This window comes from Tachypleus tridentatus, chromosome 6 (assembly GCF_004210375.1).
Source record: "Tachypleus tridentatus isolate NWPU-2018 chromosome 6, ASM421037v1, whole genome shotgun sequence".
NCBI lineage: Eukaryota > Metazoa > Arthropoda > Merostomata > Xiphosura > Limulidae > Tachypleus > Tachypleus tridentatus.
This window is the reverse complement of record NC_134830.1, coordinates 70,302,236-70,324,379: the sequence shown is the minus strand read 5'-3', so window position 1 is coordinate 70,324,379 and position 22,144 is coordinate 70,302,236. Positions and strand designations below refer to the sequence as shown.

The window sequence follows — 22,144 nt, the reverse complement described above, 5'->3', positions numbered from 1 at the left end:
TAATTTATTCTAAGAAGAAAGTAAATGTCCCATCTTTATCATTAATGCATTTAGACTTAATGGAATGATATAAAACTTCTTCATTCCAAGCAGCAAGTGAAATTCTAATAGAAGTATTAGACTAATTTATGTGCAAAAAATTATCCAGTATGTTTTAGATTGTATTTCTTTCTCTGTTAATCAAATTAATCTTGTAGTTGTTACATGTATTAACATTGCCATATTGCAGCTATTGACCATATTTTCAATAATAGCTGGTTTAATATAAGTTAAAACAATCTTTCATATTTAATCATATTTACTATTTTTAATTATACTCTTGAAAACACTGTTAAAGAAAATATCTACTTGGCTACTGTAATTGTTATTATTCTATTAAAAAGTTGATTAATAATGTATTATGATATATTGTTGAAGAGTTGGTGCACCAGAAAAGCAAAACTCCAATTTTCATATGAAATTTTCAGTAGCAAATATTCTAATCTGAACAATAGGTCATAATAGGTCTGCTCATTTTATCTAATTGTTGTATTTTTTTTCTTTTCTATGCAGGATTTGACACTTTCAAAGATGAACTTGGCTCCTCTAGAGATATCTCGCTGAAACGTGATACTGTCCATGCTATGTGTTATGATGAACAGGACATAATGAAAGTACGTGTATTACATATAATGATATACTCATTTCTTATATTGAGTTGGTTCTTTTTAGGTATAATTTTTTTTATTCAAAGACTTTTGCTTGCTAGAGGCTTGTATATTCGTTGAATTGTAACAGTCTTTACAGTAAAATTGGAGGCCTTTTTCCTGCTGTCCAGTTATTAATAAAACAGAATAAGTAGTTTCTGTGTGTTACTACTATGCTGTTTTTCATGTTATAAAATATTTTCAGCTGCAATTTTTGGTTTTAACTCCTTCACCATTGGAAATTAATGTGCAAACAAGCCAATAAAATTACTCTGAAATATAAAAACTCATCAGTTAAACAAAAATGTTAGATCAGTTTAGTAGCACAAGTGTTAACTGGTACAAACTGTGTTTGCATAGTGAGGACCTTATTTTGCCTAAGCTTTTAAATTGATTGTGGTATTTCATTAACTTACAACAAGAAAATAATTTAGTGACATGTCTATAAAAATATATCAGTCTAATCAGTGATTTAAAAAGTTGTTGATATTATGTAGATTTTGTCTCAAAAACTAATTTGATCTTTCTTGATGATCATATCCAGTTGCAAAATTTTCATAATTATGATGTCATTTTTATAGTGTTTTTATTTTATGTGTATGTTCTTTAGTGTTTGTAAAAATTCAGTAACAATTTGCTAAGATGAAATTTTATTGCTGTTTAAATAATTTACAAAATCGATTGAAGTGATCAGTTTCATGATTGTGCTTTTATGTTTACACATTAGCTCAGAAGTCAGTAATAAAACTCCAAGTTTTTAACAATAATTTTTAAACAACAAATTATTTATTACATATTTATATAGTTATTACTTGTGAAAATGCAGCAGTTAAGATGTGTGGCACTGAATTTGAGTTTGTATGATGTTATGCCTTAGTGTAGGTGGTTGTGGTGAAAGAATTAAATCTCATAGTGTTGTCATAATAACTGTCACAAAATGTGAAAGATGTGATTCAGAGAAATTGCAGTCATACTAGTTATGGTTCTGAATATAACTTATTCAATAATTGTTTGGATTATCATTCGATATATTTTTTAAAGAAAAAAAACACTTAAAATTAATTAACAAATGTAACCTTTTTAACAGAATCTTAATTTGCAATCTTCTTGAAAAGTGATGAAGCCTTTGCATTGTTCTCACTGTTCCACAAAATATTAGTTGTACTTTAGGACAATAGAAAACCAGAGAGAAGTCATTGTTGTATCATTTTTCAAGGAAAGAATGAAAATACAATGGACTTAAATGATTGTATAAAGTGCTCTTTACTGGAAGTGATGGAAATATATATATATATACACCGTGAGAACACAGAAAATTCTATTTGGATATTATGAAAAATCCAGTATAAAATAATAAATGAAAATACTTACACATCTTTTTCAACAAAATGAAAATTACTCCCAATTATCCACAAATCTGAACATTTTAGAAAACCATTATTTGTACATGCCTTGACCAGTATCTGTAACCATTATTTAAATAATATTGTCTGTTATATTATTCATCTGGATTGAAAAAAACTGAATAATGTAAAGACTTTGTTAGTCATGTTATTGTTTTTAATTCATCATTTACTTCTGGCTTTATTGGGCAAGTTATATCTTATCAAAGTGAAAGTTGAGAAATGTCCTGATATTATATTATCTATATGGACACCAGTATAAGTGATCAACTAATCATCTCATATTGCATGTGCACTAAGTATTCCATACTTGAAGCTATATGGAAGTTGAATTTTTTTCATTGTAATACGAAACAGAGGGTGGAATTTTGGATTCAAGCAACATCATAATTCATATGTTTTTACCTGTAATCAAAATCTTTTAGTATCTTCGACTGACATTCAGCACAAGTGATGAAATGAAAGATAAATGAAGACTTCATTGTGGTAATTTACCATTATCTTCTGCACTCAAAACCAGTAATTGACTATTAAACTTGTGGCTACTTTTATTTGTAATATTTCTGAATTTTCAAGAACTATTGTACTAAGCTTAACCAATTTTATTAGAAATGGCTGTTTTTAAGACTTCAAGTAATACAACATATCTCTTCTGGTACATCAAAGATAAAAATGTATCGGAGAAGAGAAGCAGAGAAAATATTCTGCTCTTAGACGCTTCCCAGATGTATAGGAGAGCCATAAAGTGGATGATCATTTCTTTCTGTGGCCTTAAGATAACCAACAGAATGCTAGTAAAGACAGATCTGTAAAAGAGCTTGCCTGCAAGGAAATATTGAGTTGATGTTACTGAACAGCATAACTTATATGTCAGTGAAATTATTGGACATTCACAGTTAACTTATTTAAAGCTTGTGTTATTGTCATAGTTTTGCAATATGTAACTATGTGTGTATAGTGAAATGTTATTTAGTTTGCTGTATAATTATAAAGAAAGTATGTTTTGTCTTTGTCACATATGTGGCTTTTAATGTAAAAACTGTTTATGCATTTAAATGTGACTTCTATTTATGTTGATTCAGATTACTTACCATTCATTGTGAAGTGAAAATTGGGTTAATAGTAATTTTTTATACACAGACTATATCACATATCTATTCAATGAATGATGTTTTATATCTTTTGATTATTAGTTTTATATCTAAATTCATGGTTGAAATATTCTGAAAAATAACATTGAAATCAAGGCAAAAGCTTATGCAAAATAATTGGCCCTAAATTAATATATCTTATTAACTTCAATAAAGTTAGTTCAGTTCCTTATTGTGAGAAATCCTCTGAAGACGAATCCAATAGTGAAAGAGTTAAAATACAAATGTTTGTAATTCTACTTGTTCTGGTAAAAAATATATAGTGACGAATTCACAAAAACATGTTGTTGTTCAAAAAGTTCTGTTCAAGAACTAGTTTTCTCTATTTGAGTACCAGTTGTTGAAATTATAAGCTGGAGACAAGTAATAAATACATAGCTACTTTATTTGTGTCTCTTATTTGATACAATTATGTAGGTTTAATAGCATTCAATGCAAGTTTTAATGTAGTACAAAATGCATGTAGTCATTCTGTAATGTTTTAATACTGGTTACTAATGATGAGAAATTATTTGTATGTTAATTATAACAGAACAGTAGTTGAAGTTGTTTACATACACATATTTGAGTACTTTTTTAAATGCCAGTTACTTTATGAATAGTTTGTCTGATTTAAGATGTTGTCACCTTTAATAACTGGATCTCAGTATTTTATGATGTTTACTTGTTTGTGTATATATATAAAAAGCAAATGTAACACCTTTCTTCAATACAAAGAATTTAAGCAATTTAGGTGAAAGCAAGTGTTTATTTTAAATATATGTAATACTTTAAAAAGTGTTTGATCACAAAGATTTCAGTGATCACATCATGAGATAACATTGTTCTCACCTAGTAACTGTATTTCATAGCTAGAATTGATGTACAATTTTCCTTGCTTTTAGGGCTAATAGTTAACTTATGGTTAGTAAATTAAAAAAGGTAGTGTTTTTCTGATTTATTTGTGAAAAACAAACCAGCAATAATGTACATTTCCTATGAATATGTAGCTGAGTATCAATCAAACTCATATCAGCTTAATTATAATCATAATGAGTTAAATCTTGGTACATAAGTAAATAATTATGTAGTGAAGAAAGGACAGATGTTATGTAGTAGAAAATAATTGAACAAGTGAACTATGATTTGCTGTATGAATACTGTACAACTATTGTACATTGCACTATTACTAATATTAGTAAATAGTTTAAATAGAGATTCAGCATCTTTAAACACTATGTTTTTTTTATGCTGAAGTAAGCATAATTGCACATACTTTGGATTAACCATGCAGCTACCAAACTCTTTTAGTCTTTCTTAGCCTAACGAGATCTTACATGTACCTCTTTCCTGATAATTTCTCCATGACAGAGGCTCGTATTGTTGGAGGTAGGTTGTGTACCATTACCCACTCTCTCTTTTTCAACTGTACTTGTAGTCAAGGCACAAATCTTGAGAAAACTTGGAGAATTTTTTGGATGTGGATGCTTGAAAGCTATTTTAAACAATTTATACTGCTAATTACATTTTTATATAAAGAAGATGTTTAGGATTCTTTCTAGGCAAGGGGCAGCTTCCCTTTTTACATAACATTTCTTTCACTTACATTTATGATTTTCCATTACTATTGTATAAGCTCTAATTGTCATAAATTTTTTATGTTTTGATAGGTCTTTTAATTGTTTCAAGATATGCATATATGTAGAATTTAATGAAAATCAACTGCCATGATGTGGTTTGCACACTTCACACCAGCTACATTCAAAAAATTTACTGTAATGCTGTCAAAATTTTAAAAAACACACAGTTTAACATACTATACAATGTATAACTAAGTCTTCATTGAATTTTATATTTATTTCTCAGATTATATTACTCTTGCTGAATTCTGAAAAATGTGTCAACAGTTTATATTTTAATTATAGCTTTAAAAGAATTATTGTTACACTGAACTTCACACTGTAGAAGCATATACATCATGACACCAAACTGTAATTATTAGGATGGAAATTTTCTACATTGAACTTGAACCCTAGCAGCTCAGATGGTAAAAGTATTTATATCAGTGTTTTAACCATAGCAATACACATAAAGGGTTTGGACAGAATATTGGAAACACCACTGTTTGTTTTGTCTTTTTAAAGGGAAAATGTATATGTGTGGTTGCTTAACTACGAATATAATTATTATGTATCATTAAATTTGATTGTAATCAAATAAACATTATTGTTTTGTTGTTTTATTCACAACATTTTCAAAAATCTTTAACTTAAAAGTTTATCAGGTTTCCAAAAATGTCATGCTTGTAGATGAACATTTACCTTGACTCTCAGTAACACAAACACCTAAATGTAATGAATATATCCAGAAGAACAGCATCAAAAGTGATGCCAATATGAGTATCAAAATATAAAATAAAACCAGACAAATGTAATAGTGGTTAAAAAACAAAGTTGAATACTCAGATGAAAACAGAAGACCAGAACATCAAAATTGTACAAGGAACTCAATATTAGCCTACATCAGTCAAACTCTGTCAAAACACTCAAAGATAACTGCAGAAGATGGGTTATCATATTATAGGTACCATTCAAAAACCTCTAATAATACCAAAAAACAAAAAGTTTGATTGAAATGTTGTCAAGAATATAGATATTAGACCAATGGAAGAAAGTGTATGAACAGATGAATCATCTTTTACAATTTTCCTATAAAATAAAAATGTTCATGTATGATGAAAACTAAAAGAAGCTTAAATCTATAAATGTCTTCCATCATCAGTTAAGCATAGTAAAGACACTATGACAGTATGAGCAACTTGCTTTTGGAATAGTTTAGAACATATGGTCTCACTAAAAAGTCAAATGACAACAAATGGTTATTAGAGTTCATTGCAGGCCAAATCCACCCTGTGGTGAACAGTTTATTTCCAAACAAAGTTAATGTGTTTCAGGAAGACAGTGCAACAACTCATACTCCCAAAATTGGTTCAGTGATTAAAAGGAGAGTTTGAGCACCTAATGTGGCCACCACAGTCACGAAATTTAAATGTTATTGAACCTCTATGAACAAATTGAACACAAGTTCCATATAAGTAAAGAAAATTTAGAAATTAACAAGTGTTTCCATTATATTTTATCCAAATCCTCTAGATATATATGTGTGTGTGTGTTAAATAAAATATGTGTGTTTTATTGTGTTAAAATAGTCTTAAGATACTTTTATCAGTCTTTAGAATAGTATATAATTAGAAACCTTATGATAAACTGATATACACATAATCACTACAATTCCAAGTTTTCTCATCCATTCATATATTTCTTTCTTTTCCCATCTTTCTGGCATCAGTTGAGTTTGGTGACTGTATTTTGATTCATCATCAATATAGAGAAAAGCAGGAAAGAAAAAGCATTACTTTTTGTTTTAGCTTTTTTTTCACTCATTTTGGCATGTAGGCTGTTAACTTAAGACTGCATTGTCGTGTTCTATTTGTATATGTACACTTATTAGAAGTGTACTTACTCTGCTACTTTATTTGATAATATCCTTGATCAGGCTCAGCAGTGTATATTGTTTTATGTATTTTTGTATTAAATAATGAAAAAAATATATTAATACCACAATCAATCTGGTATAAATGACTATTGATATCTTAAAAGATCAATATCATGCACATTTCCTCACTGTGACATTTTTTATATTATGAATAAAAAAGTGGTGTTTCACAGAAAACTGAGAAATGATCTGCTGCTTGTGTTACCCTGTTATGGTAAAGCTCCTGAACTGTAATGTGTGTGTTTTGTTTTACTGACTTCTTTAAAGGGAGAAATTTTACTGTTATTATCAAAATAAAATAACAACAGAAATGAAGACATATTTATTCTAACTATTTCTGAAAACATATTTTCATTACTGAAATACATGAAAGAAAAAGCTTAAAGCTGAATAAGTAATGAGTAAAACACCATATACGAGCAGATAAAATCAAATAATTTTTTTGAAACTTATATAATAACAAAAACATACCTGTTTCTCTGGCTTGAGATATATGAAAGTTTGTGCATAGGATACTTACACAATAGGTACTTCATATGTTGAACTACAGATGAAAATTACACAATATTATTTAGATATTTGCACTGTTGTGTATTCCTTTAAAATAAACTATTAAAACATACCTCATGAAAATTTGCTCTTTATTTTCATTTGTCTTTCTGCTCTTTATATTTCTTAGAAACATTTGCTAAGCTTAAAGGTTATTTTTATAATGTAGTCCACATTTGCTATAATCTTTCCCTGCCAATAACAGAATAGTGTTTGATAAATGTTAGAGTATGTTGATTTTCTTCATGTATTTTTGCAAATTAAAGTTTCTGCCTCTTCTCCCCCCTTTTACTAGCTGGGCCTTGCTTTTCATGTATTGTGCATACCTGTATGAAAAATGTATTTTGATTTGAAATACATTTTAATAAAATATTTGACATGTTATATAAATACATTTTTACAACACTAAAGGAAAATGTTGTTAAATACTGCATTTTCTAATGCACTAGATGTGGCTTATGAAGCTAAAATTCTGTTTATTTTTTTTTTCTTTGTGCATTTTTGGAATGGATAGCTGATATTTTTATTTTTTCAAAAGCTTGCTTATGGCATTTCATATTATACTGCTATAAAGATGTACTAAACCTTTTAATAATATAGTATATAAGCTGTTAGTAATCTGTCATAGTTATTTTGAAGTTAAGTCAAAAGAGGTTGTAAGGACTAAGAAATATTCAATGGTACAAAACCCCACAGGAAACAGAACTAGCTGAGGAAGTAAGAAGCAAATATGGCTCTGCTCATGAAAATCAGCTGTCTTTACTAGTACAGAAGGAACAAGAAGGTAATGTTTTTCTTTTGTTTCTTTACACCATATATTGTTATTACTTTGACTGATAGATTCTCATCTTAGAAATGTTTCAACTGTTTTTAAGTAAACCCATAGTTAATATTAAAATATGAAATGCTTATAAATATTGTTGTTTATAAGATGCCTAGGAAGATCTTTTCATTGTATTATAACTTAGCAGTTGAAAATATAAGTCCAACAAAGCAGATGCTGCAGAAAGATTTTATAATATTGGAGTAAAAAGTAGTTTTATTATTTTATGATCAAAATTAATGCTGATGTATTAGAATATTACTTTTAAGTCACTTCCTACATTCATCATTTATTAGAATGAATTATTGTAACCTCTGAAGTCTATGTAAACTATATGTGCATTGCACTTGTACAATTTTTCTTGTTCTCTGATATATTTAAATGCAGCTTTGCAATATAAAAACAGTTAAAAGAGAGATACAAAGAAAATATTTGCAAGTGTTTTAATCTAGTCACAAAACATAAAAATAGCTCTCTGAATGTGGCACTTATGTATGTTTTCTCATTTGTTTTTGTCGCACGTTTTGTTTGTATTATGTTTATGCCGTGGTCATGGAAAAAAGTATCAACACTTTTGTTGAAATTAATTTTTGAGTAAAATAAATACCTAACTTTTAGCACGTGACTAATTAAAATTGTTAACATTTAAAAAAATTTAATATTTTTAATAATGTCTCAAAAAAATCTCTTAAGCACAGATATTTTTATAACCTATTAGCATTTCAGTATATATCTTAAACAATTTTTCTGTGGCTTCTACATTTGCTAGATGAGTGTCTGTTTTAATTTTTTTTACCTTATGCTCTTGTAATTATAATTTGAAATTTATGCTTTTTTGGTGTAATTTAGGTATCTTGTGCATGACATTGTTTTATATTTTATTTCTGTACGTATTTGCTGATTGCATTGGTAAATATTGTATTTTTGATATTTTGTTGTTGTTGTTTTATAGTGGCACATGTAATACATATTGCATATTACTTTTTAATAGACTGTGTTTTTTAACGTATGCCTTTGCTCATGCTTGATAAGGAAGTTGTGCTTATTGCTTTCACTGCAGCAATATTGGACCTTTATTATCACCTTAGGTACATAGTTCATCTCCAAAGTTAGATGAATAAATTTAATGTAGTTAACATTTTTGTCCAACTGTCAATGAAACTTTTCAATCCTCAGTTGATCAACAACATGTACCTGGAAAACAAATTGAGAAACTTCTAAAGGATGAAGTCAATAATGAACTGTCTGTAAAATTGACACCTCAGAAGGTAATCAAACATGAAGAGAAGGAGGAGGTTATAATGAAAAAGGGGAAACCCAACATTGAACAAGATCTTCTGTCAAAATATCCAGAAATACAAAAAAAAGGTAAAGAATCAGAAAGACTAGGAGAAGATGTTGAAGCAGAGATATCATTTCTTGAAGAAACCCAAATTACTGATGGGTCACAATCTTTTGATGAAAAACTTATAGCATTGGAGAGATCTGGAAAACAAGATTTAAATAGAGATGGAATAAGTCCAAAATGGGAAATACTAGAAAAACCTGAGGAAGATTTGGAAGAAGAAAAGCTCTCACATTTGAAAAAGCATGAAACATTAAAAGAAAAAACAATGAAAGAAGACAAATTCATTTATGAATATGAAAATTTTGTTGAAAAATTTGAAATAGAAGAAAAGTTAGAAAAACTAGGGAAAGAAGAACAAACACTTAAGAAAGAACCTAAAATCAAACCCCAGATTGAGCGAGAGATTCCTATAGAGAAAATAAAACTAGTAGAAAAAAATACAGAAAATAATAAATTTCAGGAAGTAAATGAGTCAAATCAAATTATATCTGAAGTTACATCTTCTTATAAATCTGCTATACAAAGCCAAGAATTTGAAGAACAGAAATCAAAAGAATTACTAAAAACAGTAGTAACTGAAGTTCAAAGTGTAGATGCACTCTGTCTTGATGTGGAAAGCCTTGAAGAAAAAAATAAAATGTTTGAGAAATTAGAAGTAGATATTAAAGCTGTTAATAAACCTGAGCGATACATACAATCAGAATCAGTAGAAGAGAAAATGTTTGAAAAAACATTAGAAACTGAAAACAAAAAAACACACCAAGAAAAAAAGTTTAAAGATTTATTACAACCAAAAGACATACTCATAGAAGTGAAAGAGAAAACTCTTGAAAATATAGAGTCAACTAAAGAAAAGTCAACATATATGTGTAAACCCCTTATAACAAAAGAAGAAAATGAAAAATGTAAGTTAAAAAAGGAGATAGAAAATTCAGAAACAATTAAACATGTAAAAAAACTTGAAAAAACAGAGGTATTGCTAGAGACCGAAAGATCGGAAAAAGAAAAAAATGTTTATGAAACTGAAATTGAATCTGTTTTAGAAAATTTAAATATGGAGTATTCAAAAGAAACCAAAGCTATGATTGAATCTAAAGATTTTTTAGACATAAATATAGGAAAGCAGAAATTTGAAAATTTTGAAAGATCAGAGAAAACCATAAATGTGGTCAAATCTGAACCTCTTCGACAAATGTTAGAAATAGAAAAACAAAGCTTTAAAGAAGTCATAAAACAAGAACTAGTAAAGACTCCTGTTGAACAGAAACCTCCTGCAAAATCATCAGGATCACAAGATCAATTATTTGAAGAATTAGAAAATCCAGAAGTTATCTGTGAACATGTGACTAAACTAAAGTTGGAAGAGCAGACACAAAAAAGTTTTGAACGGCCAGAGATAAGGTCTATAGTTGAACTAGTGCCTGTTATAGAACAACCAGAAGTAAAAAAGCAAATATTTGGTGAATCAAGAAAAACAAGAGATAATGATATAAGAATTGTGATAAAAACTGATGCTGTAGAAAGGTCAGGAGTAGAAGATCACAAACTTGAAGAAATAGTTATGCAAACGTGTCAAGTGAAATCTGTATCTGAACCAGTGTCTATTCCAGATACCAGAACTTTTGATTCAGACAGTTTGATTACAGTACAACCTGAAGAGAAAACCTGTTTATTGTTAGATGGACCTGAGAAAGATTTAAAACTCATACCATCAGATGAACCAACAACAGAAGGTATTTTTTTTTGTATTATCTTAGTATATTGTGAAATTGCAAACATAAACATAGTAAGTTTCATGTTGTATGTTAATGCATGTACCTTTTGATACAAATACAGTAATGGTGATTCATTTGGAAATACATATAACTTTAAGATTTCATGCAGCTATCAATAAAAAGTAAGTGTATTGTCTATTCTCATGTATTGTCTTAATATGATTGAACCAAATACTTTTTGCTTATGACTTAATTATAACAACATAGTTGGTTTATAGTTCCCAATGTTATTGTGTTTTTTTGTCTTATTGTAATGTGAAAGTAAATCTTACTATTATAAATATTGCGTTTAACTATTTTCAAAACTTTTTATAAAGATACTTTTGCAAGTAACTTTGTAATTTTTATTTGTAAGAGTGTGAATACACAGAGATGTTGTTCTTGCTACTATCATTACATTTTGAATGGTTTAAATACTTGTACAAATAATAAACATACTAATGACTTTTTTATTATTTCAATGCTGTATCTCTGAAAGATATTTTATTCTTCAGGTCTAGTACAGGCATTGAAACAAATTAGCAAATGAAAATTGTATATACAATATTGTATTATGCATTTTTCAGGATATTCAGTAATACATAACTTGGTGTTAATTAAAAAAGAAAATTGGTATTCATACTAAGATTAAATAAAAACTTCATTAATTAAAGGATGACCATAGAATAGTTTTATATAAAATAAATTATAGATGGAATTGAAATGTGAAGAAATATTTGTAGTAAATCGACAACCCAGTTAGGTAAATCTGTTAAAAATGTATTTACTAAACATCTTATAACAAAACTGTTTGTTTTTTGTTGTTGTTGCTTTTTCTGTAAGGTGCTTTGTCATAGTATGATTGTTAAAAACTTAAAATAGTTTTCAATGAGCTTTGGTTTTAATATTTATAGGACACACATTTATTGTTTACAGTTGTAGGAAATAATGAATTACATGCAGTCTAAAATACATAATGTTTCTCATATAATTTTTTCAATTAAATGTTCTTTCTAATAAAATAGAAGAAAACAGTTTTATCCTTAAGAAACAGCAAGCAATGTCATATTAGTCAGTGTAAACTTGTTGTACTCTATAATTTAATTTCTAAATTAAATATATAATAAAATAGAACTAAACATTCTAATAACCTCCAGCTCAATTTAATACTTTACCAGAAAAGTACAGAAAATGTAAAAAATAATTTAATAAGAAGTAAAAATGAAAAATGAGGAATAAAGTTTGAAATCATAAATATATTAATAAAGTGAGACAAAATTATGAAGTGGTAAATGAGCAAAGAAAAAGTTTTATGTGAACCTGCAAAAGAGAAAAAAAAACTTCAGGCCTTAAAAATGACATTACCAATTGTGAATCATATTCCAACATGCAGTAGTCCTAAAGTGGTTTGAATCAACGTAACCATGATCTGATTGGTCCAAAATTTTAACTTCTGTAATTATAACCTGAAAAAATATTTATCATGTGAAATAAATTAATATATAGGAATTGAACTTCTAAAAACCTGATTTGTGCGTTACAGCAAATACTCATGTTCGTAAATATCAACTCATGTACCATGTACTTTGTCTAAAGTATGCTTATCTAGTAGATTAACTAATTATTTTAACTACTTTTGATCACTGCCAATGAGTTAATACAGATCTATTTTGGAATGTTTCCAAAGCCAAGGATATAGCATATTTCAAAAATCTTCACCTTAATCTTTTTTGCATTTCTAACTAAAAAACACTTTAAAAGATAGAAGTTGATTTTATTATTCCTGTGCAGGAAACAGCAAAGTGATGTTTATCCACACTTCAGATAAATATGATCTTATGAATGTAACACTCTAACACTGCAGTAGTTTCTTAACTGCATGGTTTTTCACTTTTGTAAATAAATAAAAACTCCCCTAGCAAAATTAGGAATGAACATTGCACACTAAAACTGTAATACACCTCTTAGAATTTTCATTTTGACAAACAAATGAAAGCTACTCCAGTCCACGATCTAATTTCTCACTTATACAATAAAAGAAGTTAGTTTTATTTTTACTTATAATATCTTGAAAGAAATACATAGTTAAATTTACCCATTACGACATAAAAACTGTAGTGAATGTATAACAAAGTAAATTTATGAAATTATACAATTGTTTTCTCTTTTGCAAAATACGTTTATTTTTACAAACAAAGATGGTATGAAACATCCATTTCACTACAATATTAATCATTAATAGTTTACTTGTGTAACCAAAATTAATCAATTGAATCTTAATATAAACTTCAAAGATTGATCTATATTATTATATTGCTAACAGCAGGTACAAAAATCACCTGATGCTCTCTTACAGGTTTCTAACGTAGTTTATTAGCATAAATAAAGTGCTTTCAGGAATAATAAAAAGTATATTGTATGTTAAAAAACAAGTTCTAAATTTACCAGCTTATATATATGTATCTATGTGTGTGTGTCTGTTATATTTTTTATTTACTTATTTCCAAAGACCTGGGTGAACTTCCTTCAGAATTGAAAGTTGATTCAGAGCAATGTACTACAACTACCTCAAGACAGGTTTCTTCTTCAAGTTTTCCAGAAAATAAACAAAATGAACTCGCAATCATTTCTATGACAACAATAGCACAGAACAAACCTAACATAGACTTGCACACTGAAGAGAATGGTAGGACATTTTCAACATCATTCATGATTTTTAGCAATGTATGAAACTAAAAACATAGAAGAAAAGCTTAAAAAGATATTGCTAACTTGAGGCTTTATAAGAAATACATTTTGATGCTTTCCTGCAATACAAGATTGATGAGCAATTGGTAATAAGCTTTTTACTTTCCCTCTCAGTGCTTTTTCAGTTTCTTTTGTTAGTTTAAAAATTAGAAGTGTAAAACACAAAAACAAACACAAGACAATTGAGTGAAGTGTTTGTAAACATTTTTTGTTTTTATAGTATTAAACTTTCTTCTAGCAATTTTTATTGATAGATCAGCTGCTTTCATACATAACTGTGTACAGAAACACATCTTTGGTGATGAACAACAAATTAATACCATCAACAACAAATATTTGACAAGTGTATTTACAGTAACAAAGAATAAATTATTGAAAGATTCTGAATATACATGTTCCATCTTCAGCAAGCTGAATTAAACAGTGTAAAATATCAGGTACAAATGTTTATTAAGTTCAAACAGAAGAAATAAATTAAAAGACACCAAAATAAACAAAGGTTAGGATAATGCAACAGTATTATACAAGTATTCAGAACAGATCTAATTGTAGTGAAGTTGTGTTATTATTTATGGTTTGGAATTCATTTATAATAGGTAAGCTTTCTTTAATTAAAAGTTCAACATTGGATGACTCTGAAGTTCATAATCAATACAGGACAGTTGGTGTTTTCACTGTGTGTGTCAATTGTGGTGTGTGGTAGATTTGATAGTTTTGTACCATTTCTGCTTTATATTCCCATATGTTCAAAGGCCTGTAGGTGTAACTGGCATATCATTTTGCCAAAGTAAGTTGCACTACAGCCACAACATGTGTAATTGTATATGATCCTGGAATGCATAGGAGTAGGAAATAGATCTTTAGATCTGAATTTATTTTCTATTTTGAAAGGTGATTTAAATAACATTTGTAGTTGAACTTGTGGATAAAACATTTTAATTATTCTTAAAATTTGTGACTTTACTGTGAAACATTGCTTACCTAATAAAAATATTTGTCAATAGTGTATGATTTCTTTAGGGGTTAAAATTTGTAGAAAAGGGACATTTAACCCCCAAAGAAGCTATCTGAAAGAAACAATATGATGCCAGAAAATGTATCTCAGATAGGCTGTTATGGGTATTAGCACTTTTATTGAGAAGGAGAAAACAACTTTTTGACCTTCTTAAGTCATCTTCAGGTTAAGAAAGAGAGAATTTAAATATGAATGTTCACATACACATGTCTTAGGGATGAGAGCATAAACGTGTATGGGATTGTAGGGGTTGCAGGTGGATGTTAGATTATTAATTGGTATAGATATAAAGATGTTCCTTTATATTGGTAAAATTTTGGTTTTAGTTGCTGTATAAGTAGGGCTTCTTTGATTTTGCATTTGTTAATATTTGTTTCCCTACTTAATATCTGGGTGTTTTCTATGGTTATGTTGTGTTTATTTGATTTGCAGTGTTCAAAAACATGTGAAGGTGTTTTTTTGTGTTCTTTGAATCTAGTTTCCATTTTTCTGCTTGTTTCTCCAGTATAGAAGTTATAGCAGTTATCACATTGTGTTTGATAAATAATGTTGGTGTTGTGTTTGTCAGTGTAGTTTTACACAGTATGGGCTTTAGTTTTGTACCTGGTTTTTGAATAATTTTGATTTTAACTGGAACGTTGTGATTTATTATAAGTGTTTTCCAAATGTTGGTTATTTTTTCACTGATGTCAGGAACATATGGTATGCAGCAATATGAGGTTTTGTAGTTTGTTTTATCTTGGGATTTATTATTGTTTTTTTGTTGTTGGTCTAGGTGTGTGCATATAATTTTTTCCACAGTTTTTTGAGGAAATTTGTTGATGTTGATGAAGTGTTGTTTTATTTTGTTGATTTCATTGTTAATTTTATCAGGTGAGCATAGTTTTATGGCTGTGTTTATTTGGTTTCTCAATATGTTTAGTTTTTGTTTCATGTGTTGAGTCCCAAGGAATGTATAATTCAGTATAGGTGATTTTTCTGTGGATTTCTGTTTTTAATTGTGTATCATTTCTAGTGATTTTGAGGTTAAGAAATACTATTTGGTTAATTTTCTTTCTGTTCACAGGTGAGCTTAATGTTGGGGCTTATCGAGTTAACGTGATTGAAAAAAGTGTGTGTTCTGTAGACGTGAATCCAGCAATTATATCATCAACATACCTGTACCAGTATAGTTGTGGGTGTAAGGCTGAATCGATCACTTGTGATTCAATCTGTGTCATAAAAGTGTTGGCTAGAACTGGTGATACAGGATTCCCCATACTTAGGTCATTTATTTGTAGGTAGTTTTGGTTATTTGAACATAAAGATAGTTTTGGTGGTAGTGAATTCTATAGTGGTTGCTAATTGGCTGCTGGGGGCGTGTATCAATGGGTTGGGGTCTTGGATATAAAGTTCTAAAGCTATCTTGCAGGCTTCAGTTGTTGGGACTTCTGTGAAGAGGGAGATTACATAGAAACTGGCCATTAAGGCTTTATGATGTAGTTAAGAATACATTTAAAGTTGAAAGAGTTTTTGAAAAATGAGCTGGATGATGTTACATATTTATAAAATGCCCATGCTATATATTTGCCGAGGTTGTAGTTAAATGATTCATAGGTCGACATTATGAGTCGTAGTGGACAATCAGGTTTGTGAGGTTTGGGGGTGCCATATAGTTGTGGTGTGGGTGAGCTGGTCTTTTGTAGGTAAGAATAAATGTTTTCTGAGATTGTGTTGGTTTTTTTTTTCATTTGTAGTAGTATTTTGTTTAGCTGGTTTTCATGTGTTTTTGTTGGATTTGTGTTTAGTATTTTAAATTTGTTTGTATCTGACAAGATGTTTATTTTTTAATGTATTCACTTGTGTTCATTATAACTATAGCATTGCCTTTATCTGCTTTTAGAATTTTGATATTGTTGTCTTAAGTTGTTTATAGAATTAATATCTTTTTGTGTGAGGTTGTTTTTTAGATTTCTTTTCTGTGAAATTATGTTGATAGTTTTGTGTGAAAATTCTTTGAAAAAGTTGTTTAAGATATTGTTTTGAGATGTTTCAGAAAAATAGATGTTTTCAGTTCTACCTGGAAAGACAGGCTGTTGATGAAATTGTTGAAGTTATACTCTCTCTGGTGGTTGTTTTTCGTTGTTTTGTTGATGTTTTCAGTTTGTGTAGAGTGGATCACCAGTATTCTAGCTAGGTCTTCCACGCAGGCTTTCATTTCGATGGATGGAATATTTCTAGGTGTTACTGCAAAGTTAAGTCCTTTGTTGAGTAGATGTATTTCTTCATTGCTTACTTTTTGGTCAGATCTGTTAATTATGAGGTATGTTGGTGGTTTGTCATGTTGGTGTCTTTTTTTTGTTGTTGCACCTTAATTTATCTAGTTTCTTGTTGTGGCGGGCCTTCTTTTCCTTGTCATTCTTACTATTGAGTTGATTGATGTTGTGTAGTATGGGTCCATAGATGTCTGGATGAATGCAACAGGCCAGTTGATAGTCTAGATTAATTTTTTTTTTCTGTAGGTCATTTAGTTCTTTATATTTTGAGCTTAACATGACTTTTAGTAGTTTTTTTCTGTAAATTATGGATAATGTTTGTACACTGGATGAAATTCTTCAATACTTTTTTCTTCACAAAATTATGGTTTAGTTTTTCCTTTCTTCACTATTGGATGGAATAAATTTCATTTCTTTTATTGATGATTTTATTATTTCAGTTTCTTAGTTTCATTAGGATTGCATGAGCGTGTATGGTTAACAATGGCATAATATAGGTAAGTTCAAGCATAAATGGAGTTTAAAACAGATAGCACAATACACAAAGACACACAAAAGACTTACACTTCTCATATAATTGCCGTGGTGAAGTAATTCTTGATGATGAGGAACCCACTTGAAATAAAAATGTATCTCAGAACGGCTGTTATGGGTATTAACCCTTTTATTAATAAGGAGAGAACAACGTTTTGACCTTCCTAGGTCATCTTCAAGTTAAGAAAGAGAGAATTGAAATGTGACTGTGGGTTTCTCATCATTAAGAATATGATGCCAGATTTAAGTTTAGCAACCCATTCTGGGAATATTTAGCCCCCTTTATAGGAAAACTATAGCATACCAATAAGGGCATTTCATGGCCACCCAAGCTTGCCTATTAAATTTGGTCTTAATAATTCCAAAATTCTGGGAAGAGTTGATAGACAAACAAATTCACAAACAAACAGAATTAATATAGAAATAATTCTTTCAGAAGTAACAAAGTGGCTGGTATTTTTTAATTATAGTAAAAGAAAAAAAACATCTTGTATGATCACTGGTTGGAAAATTACATTAAAAAGAAGAAGACAAAACCATAATGCTTTTGATACTAGATCTGAATGCCTAGTACCTATGTGTATCTATCTGACTCTAATACAACACAATATTCTGTACAGCATTGATGGGAATTATGGAGGTTTATTCAGAAAACAAGCTAAACTGAAAAAAAATAAATTGATTTGTGACCCCTTATGATCTTTTTTTTCTCAGCTGATGGTTTCAACTATATATCATGGTCAAAATATCTATCAATAGCTATGCTTCATTTCAGTCTTTTTTTATATTTTCGTAAAAGAAACTAGATGACACCTAATTTATAATCTTTCTGTTATTTTGGAAAATTATATCATATGTTTCCAAGTCAAAGGTTTAAAATTACCTGATCAATTATAAACCACATTCTTTGAACCTAAAACATATATTTAAAACTATAATAATAAAGTGATTATAAGAACGTTATAATAAAATAAAAGATTGTGTAAATTCTTTGGAATGTAAAAGTTCAAATACTAAATAAAAATTTGAAATTCTTTGTACTTCCCTAAACCCCCTACATTTAACATCAGCTCTTAATTGTAAATATAAAGGTGTATTAATTTTATAATTTTAGAGTTACATATTGTACATTGTAATGTATTTACTGTATCCAATAGATTAACTACATTTTTTAATTTCTGTTCCTTTTATCTACTTATGTATCTAATATTTATTTAAAGGAACAAGAAGACCTTACTTGCTGTGAAAATAATCCATTTTAGTGTTTTCCAACAATGAATTACATTATTTTTCTCTAGGCATTTGTAACTGCTGTGATATGTATATATTTGTATCAGAAACATCATATTATGTAATTTTTAATTTATCTTATTGCAATGTGAGCTGTCATTTGTTTTTCATTCTTTAGATCAAGTAGCATATATGTGAATTTAATGTTAGTTATATCACTAAATTATTTTTACTTCAAACACTAAGGCCCTGATTTTTTAATCTGTGGGTTACCTTTTAAGAGACCTAGAAAGAAATGTTCAATTGCTAATTATAATAATGATGTTTTAAATATTATAATGATATTACTTTGTAATTCACCACAAAATCACACATATGGTACTGTAAGAAACACACAAACACAAGGAATTTTTATCATCTATCAGATTCTGTTATTCACTTTTTCATCAGTATGAATAGGTAGTGTAAAATTTGTATTAAAAACAGTACTTAAAAAAATCAACTTTTGTAAAAATTCTTAATGCTATTAATGAAAGAGATAGATAAGATGAATCAGAAGCTGTTCCATATGTCACTCAGAAACACAGTAGTTATGTCATCAAAGAAGGAAATCAAGATTAGTTATCACTTGCTGAAAGTTTCTTTAATACACATTTATAATACTTGTGAATATTCAAACATTACAGTTATTATGCTGGCTCTTGATTGTTTTTCTTGTTGTTTTGCTAGAGACTTGACTGTGATAGTTGAAAAGACAGAAATTTTTATAAAGATTTCCTGTTGATCATTTTAAGCCAAAATACTTGATAATTTATTTTTATTTTGTAGACAATTCATGAGCAAATGATTTTCCAGTGCAATTTTAACTTAATTTTAATCGTATTTGCATAAAACCTGCACACAGTGAGCAATCATGTCTAATTAAGTAATTTTCAAGAATAAGTTATTCTGTACAGTGAAATTTTATTAGTTTTTCCTAATGTTTTGGTGACTGTCTCCAATATATTTTCATATTTCAATATTTTAATATTTTTTGTGGTTTTAAAGTTTGAAAATATACAGCTATTGTGGTTTTCAGGCATACATATTTATAATATTTATAATTTAAGGATAAAAACTCCATTCCATCCTCTTTACTAAATTCAAAAATAAAAACTTAAAAGGTAGCCCTATCATCCAAATATTTATCAAGCTTCTCTTGAACTCCCTTAAATTAATTCCATCTACTACATTTGAAGGCAAACCATTTCATAGACCACCACTCTGTTTAAAAAATAAATGTTATTTCAGCTGAAGACTCCCACCCATATATTTATATCCCATAATCTTACTATCCCTACTATTATCTACAGAAAACAATGATGCATCAACACCATCAATTTCTTTAACAATCTTAAGCAACTCAATCAAATCTCCTCTGACTTTTCATTTTTCAAAATAAAACAATTTCAGATATCTTAACTATCCTCATATGACAATCTTTCCACCTCAGCTATCATCCTAGTACCTTTTCTCAGAATCCTTTCCAACAATTCAACATCCTTTTTTAGGTAAGGACCCCAAAACTGAACACAATACTCCAGATGTGGCCTGACCAATGACCTGTACAATAACAATGTAACATTTTCAGACTTGTATCCATTCTTTTTGCAGATACAACCTAAAATCCTATTTGCTCTGCCACTACCAACAGCAATTTACTTGCATTGTGTAAGAAACTGATCAACCATAATACCAAGATCTTTTTCTTCTGTAACACTGTTAAATTTATTCCCACTTAAATTATACTCATAATTTGAATTGTGATATCCAGTCTTGTTTCCATTTAGTAACTGTTCAGGATGAAGAATATTGCTTAAATTCTCATTTGCAAAAAAGTGAAGAAAAAAGTAGAATTTAATAACCAAATCCTCAGATATTAGCCTTCCTGTATCATCCATTAAAGATCATACTCCAATCTTAATAAATTAAAAAAATCCTTACTATTAATTTCTATATTTTCAGCCACCTTTCTCATATAGTTAAGAGTTCCTAACTTTCCATTTGAACAAGTCTTTTAATCATCTATGATTCTTCAAATCTCCCATTCTTGCAGTCATTTGAAGCTTTTTGTATTTAAATGTTCTTCTTTAAGTTCATCCTTTATCTTTTTTGTAAGCAACCTTTTTTCTACTTGTAGCCTTTATTTTCTTTCTGTAAAGAACATGCTAGTCTTGAGTCTTTAAATATTTATTTTCAAAATTTTCCAACATATTTTAGTTTTACAATTGATTCAGTTACTGAATTCAAAGCAGATAATTCATCTTTCATTTCTTCAAAATTTGCTATTTTGAAATTTTGAACTAAAATTTTGTTATTCCTTATCTCCATATACAACAGAATGTCAAAAATTAATCAATAACCTTTTGTAATCATATTTTCCTCAATATATTAACTTAGATTAAAAAATAGGATGTCATATTAGTTAAGTAGAATAAAAAGTTACCCATATTTGTAGAAATTATTACTTTCATACTTAAAAAATAAATTAATGTGAATACAACAAAACAATTAAATTAAAAATTTAAAATAACCTTCATGTAAAAAAATTCACTTAGAGAAATGTTTAAATAAAGCTTTTTATTTAAAGTCTTTTGGACTATTCATCCAAATATGTATTTTCATAATTACCTAAATGCTGATTTCAACAGCTTAATTATAAAAATACTGCTATACTTGACCATATTTCCTCTGAAAGCATGAAAAAATTTCATAATTCTAATTTATTAGGGTTAATGCGTACATCTGTGAATGAGAAATAATTAGACAAAGAAAAATATATTGGTAAGTTAATGAGTGTGTGCGTGTTTATATATATATATACACACACACACACACACATTGATCTTTCTTTATTTTTGCTAGCCTCACGAGATGTATTTATATTCAAACAATTTCAATTGAATTCAATTTTCTTGAAGCAATCAATTCAACCTTACTCCTGCCACTATACTGGTACAGATATGTTGATGATACAATTGCTGGATTCACGTCTACAGAACACACACTTAGTTTTTTTCAATCACATTAAGTCAATAAACCCCAACATTAAGTTCACCTGTGAACATGAAAAAA

General features: G+C 28.6%; 1 protein-coding gene across 8 annotated transcripts in view; it reads left to right on the top strand.

The window, feature by feature from the left end:
* Positions 1-22,144, top strand: part of LOC143252767 (uncharacterized) — a 183,940-nt gene that overhangs the window by 156,060 nt on the left and 5,736 nt on the right. For 7 of the 8 annotated variants that reach the window (XM_076505426.1, XM_076505427.1, XM_076505429.1 and 4 more), the window contains 4 exons: positions 553-653; positions 8,020-8,107; positions 9,323-11,227; positions 13,758-13,934. In XM_076505426.1, the coding sequence (XP_076361541.1) occupies positions 553-653; positions 8,020-8,107; positions 9,323-11,227; positions 13,758-13,934 (2,271 nt within the window). The remainder of the gene's footprint in view (positions 1-552; positions 654-8,019; positions 8,108-9,322; positions 11,228-13,757; positions 13,935-22,144) is intronic. The other variant, XM_076505431.1, reaches the window with a different exon arrangement.